The 19394-nt window shown below is 40.2% G+C and overlaps 1 protein-coding gene across 7 annotated transcripts in view; it reads right to left on the bottom strand.

The window, feature by feature from the left end:
• Window positions 1–783: 783 nt before the first annotated feature.
• LOC118412696 (protein FAM13A-like) overlaps window positions 784–19394 on the bottom strand; it is a 61359-nt gene continuing 42748 nt past the window's right edge. For 4 of the 7 annotated variants that reach the window (XM_035815718.1, XM_035815714.1, XM_035815720.1 and 1 more), the window contains 22 exons: window positions 18957–19089; window positions 17388–17571; window positions 16661–16821; window positions 15907–16000; window positions 15586–15641; window positions 14682–14814; window positions 12826–12880; window positions 12215–12323; window positions 10915–11013; window positions 9841–9894; window positions 9074–9123; window positions 8877–8935; window positions 8669–8750; window positions 8469–8489; window positions 7775–7944; window positions 6988–7071; window positions 6363–6452; window positions 5735–5800; window positions 4809–4975; window positions 4062–4163; window positions 3562–3616; window positions 784–3061 (listed from right to left, as the gene is read on the bottom strand). In XM_035815718.1, coding sequence (XP_035671611.1) covers window positions 2993–3061; window positions 3562–3616; window positions 4062–4163; window positions 4809–4975; window positions 5735–5800; window positions 6363–6452; window positions 6988–7071; window positions 7775–7944; window positions 8469–8489; window positions 8669–8750; window positions 8877–8935; window positions 9074–9123; window positions 9841–9894; window positions 10915–11013; window positions 12215–12323; window positions 12826–12880; window positions 14682–14814; window positions 15586–15641; window positions 15907–16000; window positions 16661–16821; window positions 17388–17571; window positions 18957–19089 — 2093 coding nt within the window. In that variant the 3' untranslated portion in view covers window positions 784–2992. The remainder of the gene's footprint in view (window positions 3062–3561; window positions 3617–4061; window positions 4164–4808; window positions 4976–5734; window positions 5801–6362; window positions 6453–6987; window positions 7072–7774; window positions 7945–8468; window positions 8490–8668; window positions 8751–8876; window positions 8936–9073; window positions 9124–9840; window positions 9895–10914; window positions 11014–12214; window positions 12324–12825; window positions 12881–14681; window positions 14815–15585; window positions 15642–15906; window positions 16001–16660; window positions 16822–17387; window positions 17572–18956; window positions 19090–19394) is intronic. The other 3 variants (XM_035815716.1, XM_035815717.1, XM_035815719.1) reach the window with 3 other exon arrangements.

Raw genomic sequence — 19394 nt, 5'->3', positions numbered from 1 at the left:
GAGAGTACTAGAGGCAGTCTGGCACGTAAAGTATGTCCAATGTTAATTGTGGTAAAGGACATACGACGATGGATAGTGGTTTATAAATTTGTTGAACAGCAACGTAACATCTCATGTTCGCGCACTGTCCAAGGTACTGAACAGACTTCTAATCGGAATGGACCATCCACGGAACCACGCCCCCTTAGCCACACCCTATAGCAATTCAAATACCTACCTAAAAATCGGCCGATATGCCGCTTGATGATCACGTGACGTAATTAAACTCTCTCATTGGCCAAATGCATTAGCGAAATCGTCAATTCTGAAGACCATCCGCTTATGGGAGGCCTGTTGTCATCGAACGAGCGCTCTTGAACCCATTCCTTATAACTAAGGTCACCACCAAAAGATTTTAATGTACAGTTCCCCTGACGGGTAGCAGAAGGGAACATAGGAGCGAACTTCTACCCGGATGGTACCCAGGCTTAACAGCATAATCCGACAAACTGTGGATGGATCCTTTATGATACAAATGTACTTGGTAGGTGGGTAGGGGTCAGGAAAATGAGGCCAAGTGCTATAATTGCCTCTTAACGAATTTCTATGGTACTACGGTGGAACTTCTGCTTCTCGTAATCTGGACATTCTGTGGTCGTGATTTTTTTATGGATAGTTCTTGGGATGACAGGAAGAGTAAGTTTGGGTCCCCCAGCGTTTTTTAACTCCATGCAGGGGCCGGTTTTAATATCCTTTCAAGCATGATTGTTTTTACACCTATACTGCAGAAAGCACAACACACAGTTTTTGATACTCCACAGCCATATTCACAGCAAGTTTATTCATCCTATCTATTACAAAAATAACCAAAACCCTATGAAATTATGTCTACTCCACTGTTATCCTTCCTCGTTAATATTTCTTTTGTTATAAAGCAGATCTGGGGAACCGCTTTAGCCTGTACATATGTATATCACCCCTGAGGGGAACATATCAGTCTCTTATTATAATCATTATCCAAAAATATCAGATTCTTTGATCATTCACCATTCGCTGCACAACCACCATTCACCCTTCTGAAACATCTCTGTACATTTTGGCCAGCAGGTAAATGTATGGATAACATTGCATATATGCATGAATATGTCAAATTTGCACACTTTGTGTGACTTACAAATTGTTGACTATCACAGTCATACAACAACACATAACTAAATTCAAAGGCAGTCAAGTCCTTTCTGTACATAAGTAACAAAAAATGCATACAATTTTAGATTCAATACTATTACTACGTCTTATATAATTGTGCATGCTGTACAACACAACCAACAACTCAATGCCATTGCCTCTCGGACATGTACTACAAGAAGACTTCTTTTGAACATCAAAATATTCTAACTGTCGTACAACATCTTTGCACAGGAGGATGCACTTTTTACTTTCCAAAAACAAGAAGTGAATGTAGACAATTTATCAGATAGGCTACACTACTCTGTCCTGAACTTTTCTGTACTTGTAACTTTCTGTCCTCGAACTTTTCACCTCAAGTTATTGCTGCCAATAACAAAGCTAAACCATCACAGCTAAATATTTCTAACATGTCTATATGTGAAACAGTGTTGTACACCTGAAAACAGTTTCTTTTGGTCCTGACAAAAAGATTTTCTTTATCTGAACTACAATCATTCCTAGTTTGCATGCATCTGGAATTAGTTAGAGTGTTTTGTAATAATTGCAAACATAACTTGCCGCTAAAGACTACGGACAGTAACCCATTTATACTTCACAACATACAGATCACAGTCCTGTAGTAGTAGCAAAACTATTGAAAGCCCTCGGTGATCATCACACACATACATGTTACCTTCCATACCATTCTGTCTACCATTCTTCATTTGAAATGTTTCGGCTGTCACTGACAACTCCTGAAACAATGAAAACTTCCAAAGCAAAGTAACTTTCCTCAACGATGGAGAATCTCTTCATATAAGCTGGCGTACAACCCTATTAAAAAAATAAGAAACTATCCACCTTCCTTGGTAATATTTGCATGCCTATATATTTTTTCATCTCTCTATAGCTTTATATACATATTTTAGTGACCAGGTTTATTATAAAGTGTACTTCAGTTGGTGCTGCCAAGAAAACGGACTGGGTTGGACTGTACGCCAGCATACACCCAGCATCACAACAAAACATACCTACACATTCTTCAACTCAAGGGCTGTTGGAAACTATCAAGTGATCTAACAATACCAACAAGGAATCTGTTTCCATGCACAACTTCTTCCTTACCCTAGAATGCTTGCAGCTGCCTCATCCCTATCTAGGAACACACGGTTCGATTAACAAAAGAAAAAACAATTCCTGCACAAGTCCACACTTCCTTTCTGACCTCTGTCTGTTTGACAATCGATTCCACTCGATAGTCATTTTGGAAAAGGACTTTTCAAAGGACTGAAGCGTTGTCCTTATATCATACACACAGTAGCCAGAGGTGAGAAGGGAACATACATGTAGGCCAGACAACATCCAAAGTGCCATTGAAACATAACCCAACTCTTCCAGCTGTACAGTCTAACCATAACCCAACATGTGGACTGGATATTACAGACTTTGTGACATTACACCTTATTGGGCTTGACAATCTAGTTGATTTATCTTCTTATAACCAAAGTTAAATCTTACATCAGACGACCAGAATAGGACAAAACAAAGCAGTGGCTGGTAAAGCTTTGGCCCATGCAACATACATGTACAGTTCCTGATAGCTAGTAGATACCATAAGTTATCATAAATGTTTTCCTGTAAAGTTGAGTACAGGCTTTTTTTTTTGTTAACAGTGGCAACCAATATACAGATCACAAATACATTTTATAATACAAGTACTAGTAATTATGATTGTAGTTTGAAAAAAAAACATGCTCTGCTGCTTTGTTGTTGTTGTGAAGACTTGGATATGTTGTGCATATTACATAGTGCTTCCTTCTCCTCATGTAGTAGTTTTGTCGGCCTACATGGTTTTGGAGCCATCCTTTTTGTTGATGAGAGCTTCGACCAGCTTCAAACTCTGTTTAACGGTCTGCAAGAGATACAAAGAAGTAGAAAATGTTACACTTAGTTTGACTAGACACTACTGGGTTTATACAAAATCTACATGTATATCTATACATCCCTTCAATTCTAACTCTTTAGCTCACAGACATAAACCAACCAGCTCTTGGACTAAGCAGAAGATGAAGATGACAAACTTTGCACACTGTATGGCAACTTGTACATACACAACAGATAGACTGCATGTTTTGTTACTATCTAACAGGATATTATGTCACTGATACATTGCAACTTCTAGCTGCAAATTGATTAAGTTTGTTTTTAAGTGTTTTCAGTTCAGAGCATTTTTTACGTTGGAAGTTTAAACAACCTTAGTGACACAACGAAGCACAGAGCACATGCACATGATCATGATGAGACTATACTGCATCACAGCAAGATCCACAAAATATATTGCAAACATGTCACAACTAATAATATATTCCTTTAGTACAGGCAAACATCAAGCATACAATGTATATTACTCACCTTGTAAGCTTTGTACTCTGATGACATGTCTCCCCTGTCTTCTTTTGCGATTTTCCTGTGGGTATATGATAGGAGTGAAAAATTAAGTGGCGAAAAGCCTTTTCTTATCTACATATAACCTACACCAAATAGAACATTATAAGCAATACATACATGTATGGTTGACTGAACAGCTGGGGAAAGTTAAATTGACTGTTAACTTTAGAAAAGGCACTCGGAAGGTAAGAGTATTCTAGAGGTTAAGCAAAATGTATTAACTTTACAGTACTTCAACAGTGTCACAGATGAAAGACACTGGATGGTTGTCTGAAGCATCTGATTAAAATCATATCCAGTTGTTTGAGTGACTGCTTTTTGGCATAACTTAACAGTAGTGTGGTCACCGTGCTAGATTGCTGTGTATCCCCAAAAGAACCTCATGGCAAAGACACAGTGACTATAGAATGTAGATGTATACCGGTAGTACAGTATACCTAGCAAGGGGTCTGTGTTGAACTTACCGTCCATTTTGTGTGAAGAAGTCATCCTCAAACCTCTTCAGCACAGCCCTGAGTCTTTTCTTCTCCAACCTCAGCTTCTTAAGGTGGTCCAAGAGTTCTTGTCTGGGGTAGAGAAAGAGCAGGAATTTTCTTAATATGTACACTGAACTGAAATACGAGACATTAAGTCATTCCGTGGCCATTGTAACATTCGGCATGTGTGTTCTGGACTGGGTGATATTTTGGGTTTGCACACAGCTTCTGCTTATGTTTCATACATCAAGTTGCGAGGACTGGGTAAAACCTTGTTGGTAAGCATTGCACTTTGTGTGCCAAAAAAGTGTGCAAATTTATCACTAAAACACAAAAGGGTTCAGAATAGAAACAAGAAGGAACAGTCAAACATGTCTATAGCGACCACTCAAGAGACTGGCCAAATGTGACCACTATAGACAGGTGGCCACTATAGTGGGCAAAAAGTGTCCACAATGGCCAGGTGGCCGCTATGCAAAGGTGGCCGCTAATGCAGGTTTCGACAGGGGTCGACCCACTGGACAGAGCCGCATGGAAGCGGAGTGTGAAGACTAGCCGACTGCTGCCTACCCCTGTGTCAGGGATCCCAGCAGCAGTATAATCTAACCATGGATAGTGAGTGAGTGAGTGTGACTGTATGTGTGACTTACAGGCTAGCTTGGTGCAGTGTCCCTGAGATGAACTCAAAGGGTTCAGAACAGAAACAAGAAGGAACTACAGGTACATGTGGCTTACAGGCTAGCTTGGTGCAGTGTCTCAGAAGTGAACTCGTTCTCGTTGGCTCCCTCCCCGTTCTGGTCAGCCTCCTCCTCCCCATCCTCCTCACGAGTCTCCTGGAGGAGTCCGAAGTTTTGGGTCACCGTGAAGTCATTGGTCGTCATGGTGGTACCGAAACCATCATCCTGAGGAGGACCAAAGTGCATGTGTCATCTTCTTCATGTTCAAGAACAAGCTTGATAATTTTGCCTCTTACGAAAAAGTGGGGCACTTTGTCTTCCACTGCTTCCAGAAAAGAAGTCAAACCCCAAATGCTGAGATTGTAGCTCTTAGCTGTACATATCATCACTAGAATAGCCTCTTGTTATTACATATCACCATTGTTATCTATACCAAAGTCTTTTATTTTTTTGTATGTTTACTATTTATTCTGTATGTTACATGTTGCAATTAGCCAACAGGCAAGAACTTGCAAATAAACTTTCTTTCTATTATTTACATGGAGATATTGTTTTAAGTGTGTCATTGTGAGTGTGTTTCTTTGCGGTAAGCAGAACTTCAGAACCTCTGGATTGTAATGATACACTGTATTTGGTATGTAGATAGGGGTTGGAAAGACCAAGGTCAAGGTTGCTTTTGGGCCCCCTGGTGGGTACCCTTGGTACTGCAGCAGATCTTCTTCTTTTTTTTTGTATCTTTTTTCCTAGACATGCTATGCTCTTGTTTTCAGTTTGAAGCAGGAAGAAATTACCTAACAAAGCTAAAATATTCTAATCAGTCAACAACAATTTGTAGCAGTGTCCAAAAGGAAGCATTTTTTACAGATGAAAACATTTCTTACATATCAAATCCAAAAGCAATGCAAAAGTTCCATTCATATCACTTATAGTACATCTGTAAGTAAGTCACCATTTCTGACATAAGTATAAAGAACAGGGCCTCACCTTTGGAGGGGTCTGTTGGAATTCCATCATCTCACCTTCCTCAATTGTTTCCAAATTTCTGAGGTCCTGCAAGCGAGAAAATGGCAGAAAGCCATTAGAGAGACAACATACAAGAAAAAGGATATAATCATGTACAATGTACATGCAGGCTTAGCGCAAACATGACTCAAGTCATCTACCTCTAAATCTTTACATTGATCAAGCTGCTTCTGCAAGACAGAGAGTCAAACAGATTTTCACACAGTAATTAGCCCAGTATAAGGAAAAAAGGGTACAAACATGTAACAAGAGAGGCAATATAAGAGACTGTACTATACAACACTCTCAACTTTGGACTCTGCGCTCCCACCCCATAAGACAACATTAGCTGCTGTACTCAAACAACAGGAGCTAGTTGACTAATTAGCATCAACCTGGTCTTGACTTTGCTTCATCTTGGCCCATTTTGATTATAATTCGTAGTTTGATAAAAGCATTCTCTCTTCAACAGATGTTGCTCAGTTCCACCAAATTAAAGATAGTTGATGCTACTGACATCTGACTGTTTCCAAAATCCGTATCTAGTTGCTTGAGTAACTGTTATTAGGCAAAAAGGAAGGTACTGTAGAACTTAAGGAAGAAGACTTACCCCAAGAGAAGGTGGCTTGGAGAGGAATTTCTTGATCTGTCTGTATCTTTCGTAGAGAGGACGCACAATGTCCTTCTCAACCTTAGATGTCTACAAAAGACAGACATAGGAAAAAATCCACAATAGTGTCAAACACTGGACCTTAGATTTGCCATAAAAGTATATATATACTAGTACTCTGCACTGCAGACATGTCCTATATGTACCTTTCAGAATGTGTGATATTAAGTGTGTATGTTTCAATGGGCTCAAGGCTAATTATGCGACTTCAGAAAGAGTTAGTACAATGTATCATAATCGCAGTAAGGTAAAAAGTATCTATATAGACATGTATAAAAATACAATCGGTTGTGGCCCTTCCTGACACTTATCTAAATCTTAAAGTAAAAAATAATTTAAGTTTTACAAAATATGAAAAAATAAATATAGAGTCAAAAAGAAATAAAGTTTCACAAGTATAAAAAAAATAAAATAAAATCTTACAGTCAAGGCTGACATAACATGAATAGTGAAATAAGGTAATAAACATATCTACATTTATCTCAAGTTACAAACAGTCACTACATATGTTCTAGTGGAAAGAAGTGCACAAAGGACCCATGCCTTTTCTGTACAGTCAACTTACAGGTCTTCCGTGAGTGGACTCAAGGTGCAAGAGCTCTTTCTGCATGGCCACTTTCTCCTCACGCAGTTCATCCATGGTCAACCTCTGTACCAAATGCCAACATGCCTCTCAGTCATGGGCATGAATTGTCCCACTACTCATGTGCACTCAATACTACTTTTAACTTCAACTAGTAGGATCAACAACCTAATACTGTAAATTGACATCAGGTAGCCTAAAACAGTCCTATCTACTGTCTATAATAAAGATACAAACCTAGCTAATAATGAATGTGGCAAAGTTCTATCATGATAGCAAGCGAACAGCATGGTGTTTCACACAACATAGACATTATGCATACAACTATTGCTACCAGCACAACAATATAAAGGCACGAAAAATGACTAATTATTAGAGAACCATCTCCTAAATTAATTGGTACAACTACATGTAATGATGTAGCAAAACTGGCCGTATATAAATCCTTTTAATCCAAGAAGTATCTTTTTTTGGTAAGAGTGGATTCTGACAAAAGCCTATCTCTAGTTACGCCAAAAAGCAGTTATCCAATCAACTAAGTACTGGACATGGTTTTGGAAACTGTCAAACATTTCAGACAATCATCCGGTGTCTTTCTTCATTTTCCAAAATCATATCCAGTTGTTGACTGAGTAACAGCTTTTTGGCATATCTTATCACCTGGATGTCTAACCTTCATAATGATGTAGCAAGACTGGCCATATAAATAAATCCTTTCAGTCTAAGAAGTATTTGTTTATGGTATTAGTGGATTGCGACAAAACCCCACCTCTAGTTCTTCAGGTCTGTCTGCGTCCTCCCTCTTCTCAGCCAAGATGTGAAGTGCATGGTTCAGCGACCCCCTCAGGGCGCTCAGGGGGCTGTCTGGGTCGCCCCCGCCCCCTCCGAAGGGGTAGTCCAACTTGGTGGGGAGGGTCTTGCTCAGAGAGTGTCTCTCCTCTGAAGAATGACACAAATCATCAGGTATAAGACACAACCAAAAACAGTGAGGAAAAAGTGAAACTGACATTGATCCAGTGTAGCTCACAGAATAGCTTTTCTTTCACTGGTCATGACAGAGAAGAGCTCACAGCTTCTTATTCCAAAGGCTGGGCTTTCAACCCCTGGACTACGCTTGCTTTCACAACAGGGCTCTCGCCAGCGTCCATTTTTCCGTCAATTGACGGAAATTTGCTGCATGTGACGGAAAAAATTGAAAACCAATCTGTCAACCTTGACAGACGGTTTTGCTGTTGTTATGATAGCTGACAATGTGTGTCGGCGCCCTTTCACATACGATAATCTCATTAAAAACCCGTTTTTCAAGGTCTCAGTTCAGTCTCTCTAAGTCCTGGAATAGTGTTTTCGCGACAATGGGAATTGGCTGACGGAAAAAAATTTCGAGCTGGCTAGAGCCCTGTTCCACAAAGACAAAGACATAACAGAAACACCTGAGACGTTATCAAGACAAGCCAAACCCTCACCTCTTGCCCGGTCCTTGATATCTAGAAAACGCAGCAAAGAAAAAAAAAAGAATCAGACACCCCATCACGTTAAGAACACCGTTTTTTCAAGTCACCACAAGTAGCAAGAAAAAGGATGGAGATTTGGACTAAAATAAAAACGAAGACATGGTAAAAAGACAGCAAGTTATGAAGAAAAAGAACAAGAGAGTTTGAGTTACCTTTCAGGTCTTTCTTAGCTTTAGACAAATCGTTGACTATTTTGCGGATGTCGGTTCTGCCCATTTTATCAGCATGTGAGGGCTGCAGGGTAGAGACAAAGACATTTGAGATGACAAAAATACAGATTCTTAACATTTCATACCAAAAATACTTTGGAATCTGCACTTTAGGAATGAGCGAGCACTGAAGAAATGGGACACAACTTACTCTGTATCCTTTTTCTTCTTCAAATTGTGATTCAAATCTTCGGACTTTCTTTTTCAGACCTGGAAAAGCAATGGATGAAATTAAGAACCTACATGATTGTAAACCATTACAACAATTACATTAAATCACACTCACAAAAGAGCAAAAAAATTAACCAGAAAGAGACTGTAACAATTTATTACAAATACGGGACTTACTGTGAATTTTCTTGGTCAGGTCTCGAATCTCTTTGTCCTCTGTGGTCATACTGTAAAAAATAATATGTACCTGGTTATCTTACTGGTGCACAATTGTAAGGAAACCGCGAACACACACAGATGAGTTAGCAATAGAATGATATGCAAAAACTATGAGTAGGATAAATATCTGTAGGATAAAAATTTCTGAAGAAGAAGAATGCAAAAGAATCAAACAAAGACTTCTTTCCATTAACACCAACCAACAAACATGTCAAGTTAGGGACTGTCACACGTATTACACGTCTATTTTGTCTTAACTTTAAGTATGCGGCCATGTGCACCGAAGAAATCATTTTTTTCCCGTTCATTAACAAGGTCTCATAATGGTGGGTCAAGGGAAGAAAAAACAACGTCCGAGCAGACTTTACCTCACCCAGAAAAACTGTCAGTACAGAACTCATACGGACTTCATACATGCAAAAAAAGTGTGACTGCCATAAAAATATTACCCTGTGAAAGTTATGTCTGAAGGGGAGGCAGGTGGTGTACATACCTGCAGCACTATGTACAATGTAGGTTATTTGTGGTCAGCATTTTACTGTGACCTGACAGTAATTTTGCTCTTCAGGATACATTTGTACCTTAGAATGCACCATTTTAACTTAAAATTCTCAAAAACTCTGCACCATGGAAGATGGATGCCCCCAGATCCCCCCTACAATAGTGGCGGCTCACCAAGAAATTTGGACCCCCTATGATAAAATCCTGGCTAAAAGCCTGCATACCTGTGCATGTGAGATGCTGGGGGAGAAGGTGGGATGTCCACATCAGCAGGAGCACTGCAAGAGAAACGTAACACAAACATTTAGAACAACCACACCATGATACTACCCTGTTGGCTGCATATGGACCATTCAGTAGTGACAGCAAGAACACAGTAATATACAATCATACAGATACACACAAACGCAGTTGGAAAAGACACATTTGCAATGACACAGAGACTGCATAACAATACAAATAAATCAATGGATTTTCTAGCTGGCACAAATAGTTGACTATGCTTTTCAGTGAGTGACAAATGAGAATAGCAGTTGTATTTTTTTCATTCTATTTATTCATTGGTTTGACTGTTCAGCACACACAGCCAGGGCTGCCCAACTAGCCTGTGGCTAGCTCTGCTGACAAAAACAGAAACAATACAAATGGAATTGAACATGCTCAAGGACAGGACAGGATAGCAATTATAACAACTGCCTGTTCAAAAATGCAGACCACACAACAACAAAGGTCCAAGCTCCCAATGGCAAAACAATGACGTTCATTAGCTGCAATGAAGGAAATAAGCTTGCTGAATCAGAAAGCTTTTTAACCATGTAATTCATATACAGAGCTTTCAATCTGTTCTTGCTTTTTCTGGTCAACTGTAAGATTAAGAGGAAACCAGGCAAAAGCTGTATTGATATAAACACTTGCAATTGGTTACAAGCTAAAACAGAGTTAGGACTTGATCTGTAGAAAGAATTTTTTGGGAGCACAGGAGAATGAAAGAGGGTTAACTTTGAAGAGTAACATACACTATACACATGTGGGGAAATGTCATAATCGATTCATGTAAGGTAACGATATTTCGAGATACTACAGTAACTGAAATGGTCATTATTCCACAGTTCATTTTATTATACTAATTAAAAATCAATATCATGATGACCATGGCTTATAATGATTGTGGCAGATGTTAGAGAATTTAGTAATGATATCTTATAATCATAATATATTAGAACATTGGATTAACTTTAATAGTTTGGTTATCAGAAGAAGTGTAACTAGAAGGGTTAGAAGTTTTGTCAGGTAGTCACCTTTGAAGGAACGGAAGGGGGCGTAACACACTTGGTGACAGAGGCGCTTCAAAGTCGGCCTCCATGAGACCATGATGGTGGATGGGGATTGGACTGCTGCTTGTGAAGGAAACAACCCAAAGTCAGGGCGGACAGTGTACTCTACATGTACCTCCCCAACAACAGTGGTTACCGGGCCAGACTCCAATGTGTGGTTGCAATGTGAGAGACAAATGATAGGAGGCATTTCAAGGATGTCCTATATATATATCCATTGAAGATGTCTCTAATTCTAAAGTTTGTGGATGTCTACTACTGTACTACCAAAAAGTGTCAAAATTTTACAAATCAATTGGTCAAATTGAGAATGCAAACCAAGACCTTGGAATATCTCTGAACATTGAGACTCCCATATTCCAGATTCCTAAAATTGTGAAGTTTTTACGAAGCAATAATATTATTGTTCAAATTAACATTATGCAAACCAAGTCCTTGGGATATCTCTGACTTCCAGATTCCAGATTCTTCTACAAGATGCAGTTTGAATTAGATGAGATAGGGGGCACTTACGTCACCACAATTATGGATTAAGCATTCACCCTTGCATCATCACAAGGCACTTATGCTTGCCTAAAGACTTTGCAATATCTGATATGATTGATATGTGTTTTGAGTTTGTTTTTGCTATTAGCAGATTGGTTGTAGCGGTAGCTTTCCTTACCAACCCATCATAACACACCACTGCAGCGCGCTTCTGCACAATTTTGCACATTGGTAACCACTGTGTTTTCCTCGCAATATCGCAATTTACTTAATAACTAAATAAAGCATTTTATCCTTTTTACACCTACAGAAAGGTTAGTACCTGGTTAGCAGTTATGTTACAGGCCAGAGCAACTAGCAAGCAGTACATTTCCTTCAGAACAAGGCTTGAGTGATCAGCAACAAGTATTCTGTTTGTAAGACCATTGACAAGCTTATTCATCAGTCTTTAACCGCACAGCATGTTTCAGGTGGCAAAATCACCGTGCTGCAAAAAGGCAAGACTTTAACAGCAAGCATACATTAAAGCTTTTCACAGGTCCCATTGCATTCTGGGAGATGCTAGGCATTGTGGGAAACTCTGAGAGGGGCAAAGAACATAATTACCATTACAACGCTTATTCCGTTCACTTAAACTGTGTCCGTCCTGTCTATTTTGCCACAATAATGATGATGTTTGCACGCTGTGTTCCCCACAATGTCGTACCTCTTCCAGCAGGCTATGGGATCCGTAAGATGTCTACGGCATGATGATGCAATGGTTGACATGTCTGCTTACCTGTGGCCGGTGCTGTGTTGTCGTTTCTTCAGTTTGGTGGAGCGGGGTGACAGTGTGGCCTCCTCCTCCTCCTTCAGGGAGTGGTGCCACATGCCAGCAGGGATCGGCTCTGAACAAAGGAAGGAACATGTGCTTTATTCCCAGGGTTGGACCAGTCCACTAGCTGAATTGTCCCGTGCAGGTATAAGTGCTCTTCAGACAAGAACATATACGACCCCGTTTGCCCGATCGGGCAAGTAAGATTTTTCCATGAGTGAGATTTTCATAAATTTTTTTTTGGGTACTTTTTACAGTATGACATCAAGCATTGGTAATCACACAAAAATAGAGTCAATGATATAAAACCTTCCATTACTGGAAGTGAAAATACATAGAATAATGTAAGTTTAATTTCGTACAAGTGAAAAGATGCTTCGGGCAAGTTAATTTTTTGTGTACCTGCCCAAGAGTGAATGTTAGAAAACTTGTCAAACCCTGATTCCTCTAAATAATCTAATTGTTACATACACACACACACACACACACACACACACACACACACACACACACACACACCACGCACACAGACGAGCATGCATACACGTAACAAAGGAATGTCAGATTCCACCTACCGTCCCCATCACCATGTTCATGGAGGCTGGCCAGGTCCAAAGGTGGGACGATATTCTGCAACAAAAAACAGAGGTTTTGTTTTCTGCGAGTCTGTCTGTTTGTATGTTTGTTTTCTTGTGTGTCCATAGTTATCTGAATGTAGTACGGTGGCTGGTTTTCACAAGCTAAGTATACTGGGAACATGTTTGTTTTCTGCGAGTCTGTCTGTTTGCTTGTATGTTTGTTTTCTTGTGTGTCCGTAGTTATCTGAATGTAGTACAGTGTCTGGTTTTCACAAGCTAAGCATACTGGGGACACTCAAAGATTCCACAAAATGTCATCTCATGTCCTTTCTTCACTTTCCGGGTATAACTATAATTATCTGCATGCTTCCTGAATGTAGTCGAGTGGCTGGTTTATACAAGCTAAGCATACTAGGTATGCTGACAGGAAGCTAGCTCTGTATCTGTATCTGTATCTATATAGCCGGTATAACCGCCATTCGGCGTAACACACCAGCTTAGCAGGCACGCAGTGCGGCAGCAGCTGGTTATATTACACTGAACGATCCGTCACACCTAACTTTTGCACATCTATCTGTAAGCGTTGTTTAAAACTATCCTGAGAAGATGCCCCTACTGTGCTTGGTGATAACAAATTCCAATCTACGATAGTTCTGGGAAAATACGAATTTTTGAACACATCAATCCTAGCTTGGAAACTCTGGTACTTGAAGTCATGGCTGTGTCTTGTTCTTTTTTGAGCTGGTATTAGATACTTATCAGTCGGTACGTCTACCAGCTTATTGGTCATTTTGTACATCATGCAAAGTCTGGACATTTTTCTTCTGTCTTCAAGTGATGTCTCAAGGTTCCACAAAATGTCATGTCCTTTTTTCACTTTCCTGGTATATTGAATATCTGTTGCCTTATAAGTGCCAGTGGGAAAAATGTATCAGAGTCAGTGAAAAATTCACAATTAGTGAACAAGAAATTCACAAAGGAAGGTATGAGATCTTCAATTTCCTTTTACAATTGCAGCAACTTGTCAACGGATGTCTGGCTCTAGTTCCTATCAACATTTCATACCTTTTACATTTAGTCATAGCTTTCAAGGGCTTTCAAAATGCCATTTTGTCTGCCAGCATTGCCTGAGGTCTCTAACAACTGTACTGTACCTTTTCAAGGGCTTTCAAAGGTGCCATTTTCCCTGCCAGTATTACCATGTCTCTAACTGTTGAGTATTGTACTTTTTTAAAGGCTTTCAAGAAACCATTTTTTCAGCGAGCATTACCACATCTCTAACTCTTGTACAGTACATTTTCTCTGCGAGCATTAAAAGGTCTCTAACTATTGCACTTAATACTGAGAAGCCAGTGACCCAAGTACTGGCTCTCCAGTCTCTAATGGTGATATCTTCAATGCACCAGTAATGCTATACCTGTCTTGGAGCCAAGATGGCATTTGAAAGCGTGCTAAGTGCACTTCAGATACATGTATGGTACGTGGCAATTACTGAACAGACAGTATCTATGAGATCAAATATAAAAATTCCATCTAACATCAGACATTTGTGACTTCTGCTTGCCTCATCGATCAAGCACGTTAGAGGGCAAACACTACCAACCCCTACATGTACATGTATGCATATGCCCTGCTACAGAAACAGCAAGTAAACATATATGCCACCAGGCTCTACAATATGAAGAACAACAAGTTCTGTATCTGTATCTGTATCTATATAGCTGGCATAACCGCCCTTCGGGGTAACACACCAGCTTTCCAGGCACGCGGTGTGACAGCAGCTGGTTATATTACACCAAAGGACCCATCACACCTAACTTTTGCACACCTATCTGCAAGTGTTTTGAACTCACCTCTATGTCCTCTGGACTTGTGTCCTCCATCTTAGCAGGCTGTGCTCTCTTGGGTGGTTCCTCCATCTTGACTTCCTCGATATCTTCTTCGCTTATTCTCTGCACAAATGTGTCTTCTTCGTGATCCTCCCCCCTAGAAGGCAGGAAGCCACATACATGTATATCGCACTACAGTGTCATATATATACGACAATTAGCGAGCACTTCAGAGATATAATTGCCGCCCCCACAATTCCAACACCTGCAATTAATACAAATATCTCGAATGCAGTGAGAATTTCTAGAATGTAATACGTATACCCAGGAATATACATCAATTTAGCGAGCACTTCAGAAAAATAATTGCCGCCAACGATCCTGACAGCTGCAAGAGATGGGAGCCTGGAGTGCAGGAAGAGGAGCGCTAATGGTCCGTGTTACATATAAGGGCTTATTGTCACAAGCAAAAGCTCCACAGATTCAGTAATCTTCAGGGAGAGGAAATTCATTATCGGAGTCAGAAAGTGGTCGCAAATGAGCCGTATTCTACACTGGCTTTTCCTGCGTGGCAAAGGCTACAGCTACAGCTAGCAACATCAATCTGAGTACATGATTGTACGAGGGGTGATCAATAAGCCCTTGGCCTCACCCAGAAATAATAAGCAAAACTCAGATTTTGAAGAACAACATCATAGTTTGAAGCCTTTTATCAATATCCTCTAAATTGCAGTCATTACTTTCCAGGCATTCGGTTTTTGCTAATTAGAAGGTAAGTGGCGAGAAAAACAAGGGTGAATTGTGATCAGACATGTGTGGGTCGAGTTCCCCATGTCGTAAGTGAACTTCTGGCACATCATAGCAATGTGTGTATAGTTTGGGCTGTTCCAATGTATGCTAAAGGAGTTTTTATGGGGTTTACACTTACTTAGATTTTCTGGATGGTTTCCTCCTCTTTGGTGCCGAGGCTCTGTTTACTGTTAGCTGAAGAAATCATGAGAACAAGTCATAAACAGGTCAGCAATCAGTTAACAAGAAACAGTGATAAATGTTCAGGAAAATTTGATTTACAGATTGACCTTAAACGTGATTTCTTACCCGAAATGAAGATAAATCATGTTGAACAATCAGAGCTTAAATCGATAAAGAATGAATTCAAAAACAAACTTTGAGATTTGATTAGTCAGCGAATGCCGACGATCAATCACAGCCAAAATCGAGAAAGGAAGAACTAAAAAAACAAACTTACAGATGACAAAGGTTCACAACTGTCGAGAGTTGGGAAGACATCTTCATCATCTTCAAAGTCGTCTGATTCCACATGTTTCTTCACATCCAGTGACCTTGGGGGGCAAAGAAAATGAGTTTCCTTCAGTTGTTCACTGCTGCTGGCTGTTGTGAAGGTTATGAAAGTTACAAAACCATGCATAAAATTATAGAGTTGCAGAAAGCTGGAATGCACTCCCCCTAGATGTGAAAACTGTATGTGTACCAAGGGCCTCCCTGAAATGCAGTGCCAGTCACCGATAAAAGAAGACATAACTAAATAACGACCTACGACCACTGCGGCCATGAGTTTTGAGTGAATGAGTTCCTCTATTTCTGTGTGTGCCTGTGTGTGTGTGTGTGTGTGTTTGTGTTTGAATGTGTGTGTGTTTGAGTGTGAGTGTGTGCATGTGTGTGTGTGTTTGAGTGTGTGTGTGCATGTGTGTGTGTGTGTGTGAGTGTGTGTGATTGAGTGTGTCTGCATGTGTGTGTGTGTGTTTGAGTGTGTGTGTGCATGTGTGAGTGTGTGTGTGTGTGTGCCTGTGTGTGTGTGTTTGAGTGTGTGTATGTGTACATGCATGTGTGTGTGTGTCTGTGTGTGTTTGAGTGTGTGTGTCTGTGTGTGCCTGTGTGTGTGTTTGAGTGTGCATGTGTGTGTGTGTGTGTGTGCGTGTGTTTGAGTGTGTGTGTGTGTGCATGTGTGTGTGTGTGTCTGTGCCTGTATGTGTGTATTGTACCTGCGAGGGCTGGGTGTGGGAGCATCGTCCACCCGAAGCCTGGGACTGCTGGTGCTCCTTGGTCTGGGAACTGGCCGTTCCTTGGGGCTACTCGGTGTCGTTGTGTCATCTTCAGCATGAGGTATGGTGATTGCCATTGCAACAGGTTCTTCCATGGTCTCCTAGAGAGAGAAATGGGCACAGGGTTTAAAAAGTTTTCTAAAAATCACTTTCTATCGGGCAAGCACAAAAAAAATTTACTTGCCCGAACCAACTTATCACTTGCCCGAATTTCAAGTAACGTTTTTTATATTGTTAGCTCTAACTTTTCATACCAGGGTCAGTGAGGATGAGTGAGCAAGTTACAGGCAATGTGGGAATGGTTTGCAAAATGTGCAGCTCAGTATGTAACATTTAAACAAGAAATGCTTTTTAAAAAAGCTGGCAACGCAGACTGAAAAAGATGTCCTAGGTGTGTCATCAGTGGAAATAAACATACCAACTTCTTGGATGCCGTTTAGATTATATTGAAATTTGAAAGCAAATGGATGAATGTCAACATATCACTGCACAGCGACTGCCTCATCATCTGCCTGGCTGGAATCGCACAATGCTTGAGAAAAAGCACCCTCAAGCGATCCATTGCAGCATTTCCGCAGCATGACAGCCCGGAAGGGTCCCATGCAGTCTCTCAGCCTGTCTAATAGCGGTCGTATAGCGGTCGCAAAAAATAAGGAAAGCTACTAACCTCTTTATGAGGCTCTTGCGTTTCAAAAAGTTCAAAGGCTTGAGAATTTGGTCGTTGTCGTCTCGGACGGGTTGCCGGCCTGTCGTCACCGACGGGCGCGGAGCTTTGGTCCACGTCAAAAATCTTGACCTTCTCCCGGAAGGATAATGTGGCTGATATGTCTTCTTCTTCAGCTGCCTGCAAACTATGGGATACAACAACATACATTTACTTATTCTTAATCCAAAATGCAACAATACATTACCCTGACCCTCAGGCAGCACTGCTGATGTTTGAGGGCCAACATACTAGTTCATGTGTATGACGGACAGCATACATAGGCAATGGAAATTTACACATTTGTAGCATTTATATACAAGATAAAATTCACACAAGTTTACTTATGACCAAAGCAGATATTACTAAAACACTAACTACCACACAAGTTATTTTGGTGAAGAGACTGGATTGAACAGCTGGGAGTGTCTAGAATACAATGTACATGCATGCCGTACTGAAGTGACTGGTCATTAGTATTGATCAAGAAGAAGGTGACAGTGGTTGTAGAAAGTTTTATCTGTGAATACCTTGTTTGTGCTGGGAGATACATGTAGTTTAGCATTGTACTATGATTACTAACAACACAGATGAGCGTCCATGATAACAAACATGCCATTCTAACTTGATTGGTTGATGTTGGTAGATATCATTCTTGATCAAAGCTGAATTGTAATTTCCAACACAAAAGATGGACTTACCCAAATTTTCCATTGTCCAACTCAAGTCTTTGTGAAACAATGAGGACACACAGACTGCAGTTGGACAGTCCAAAACTTGGATAAGTCCAATTTTTGTGTTGGAAATTACAATTTAGCTTTGATCCAGATCATAAATGCCATTTATAGATGTCGTGTCCCCAAATCTGTGCTTAATCATTGGTGATGAAAGCTTGCAGCAGCTACAATTTATGTCTTCTTTTTTCAACTTCCAATGCTCTATCATTACCCTAATGACAAGTATGTCTAATTTAATGAGGCTACTTCCATTTCATAATGAAGTGCGAAAGTGGACATCGAGTAAGAGGAAACTTGTGTTAAACTTAAAATCTAGCCTACATGTAGAGCTGGGTAAGGTTTGGGCTTAGAACAACAACTCTACTAAAGCAGTTCACTTCATCAGATTGACGAGAAAACAAATCTGGTGAAGAAATGTGTTCAACGATTGACAAAAATTATCATGGAAGGTCATTGCTAGAATATGTCTCCAAACTGACAAAAATCATTGGCTACTACAATACAGTTGGAAGATCACGTTTTTTCTTTTCACAGGGGTTTATAAAATACATTTGTACAAGCAGTTTATGAGCTGCAAAGGTCTGACCTTATTGAAATAAACTAGATATCGATTGTTATTGATAAGTATCCTGTCCTTATCCAATTCCATTTGTATTGTCTCTGTTTTTGTCAGCAGAGCTAGCCCTTTGTAACAGCCACAGGCTAGTTGGGCATTCCTGGCTGTGTGTGCTGAACAACCAATCCAGTAAACAAATAAATAAATAAATAAACTAGATAACAGGTGGAAATGTCTCACCTATCTATTTTATCCACTGCACCCCTATTGTTACTGTCCTCTGGGCTACATTCTTCTGATGACTCTGTATCATGTCTCCTGTCTTCTTCTAGTTTCTTCTGGCGTCTCCGCCGCCTAGGAGTTGGCACTGGAGCTGGAAGGTCAAGAGTCATATAAGGTCAAGTTCATTCATTCATGGATGTGTAAAAATGTATGTAAATGTAGTCAGTCACGTGGCCTTTTTGAGGCTGTAGCTTTCTGTGGGTTGTTATCCACTGTGTCTAGGGCATGGTATTGGGTGGCGGAGCCCAACCATCTACTTCCATCACCTTTGTTTATTTGTTTGCTTGAACCTTTGTTTATTCATGAAAGCTCAAATTGGCCTGCGAGCTGCTTTTCATTGAGGTCATGAGGGAAGAGGCAAGGGTCAGATAAAGTATATAACAGAGATAAAATTTC

The sequence above is a fragment of the Branchiostoma floridae genome, chromosome 3 (assembly GCF_000003815.2).
Source record: "Branchiostoma floridae strain S238N-H82 chromosome 3, Bfl_VNyyK, whole genome shotgun sequence".
NCBI classification, from domain to species: Eukaryota; Metazoa; Chordata; class Leptocardii; order Amphioxiformes; family Branchiostomatidae; genus Branchiostoma; species Branchiostoma floridae.
Note: the sequence above shows the minus strand (reverse complement) of the source record. Positions and strands in the feature narration are given on the sequence as shown.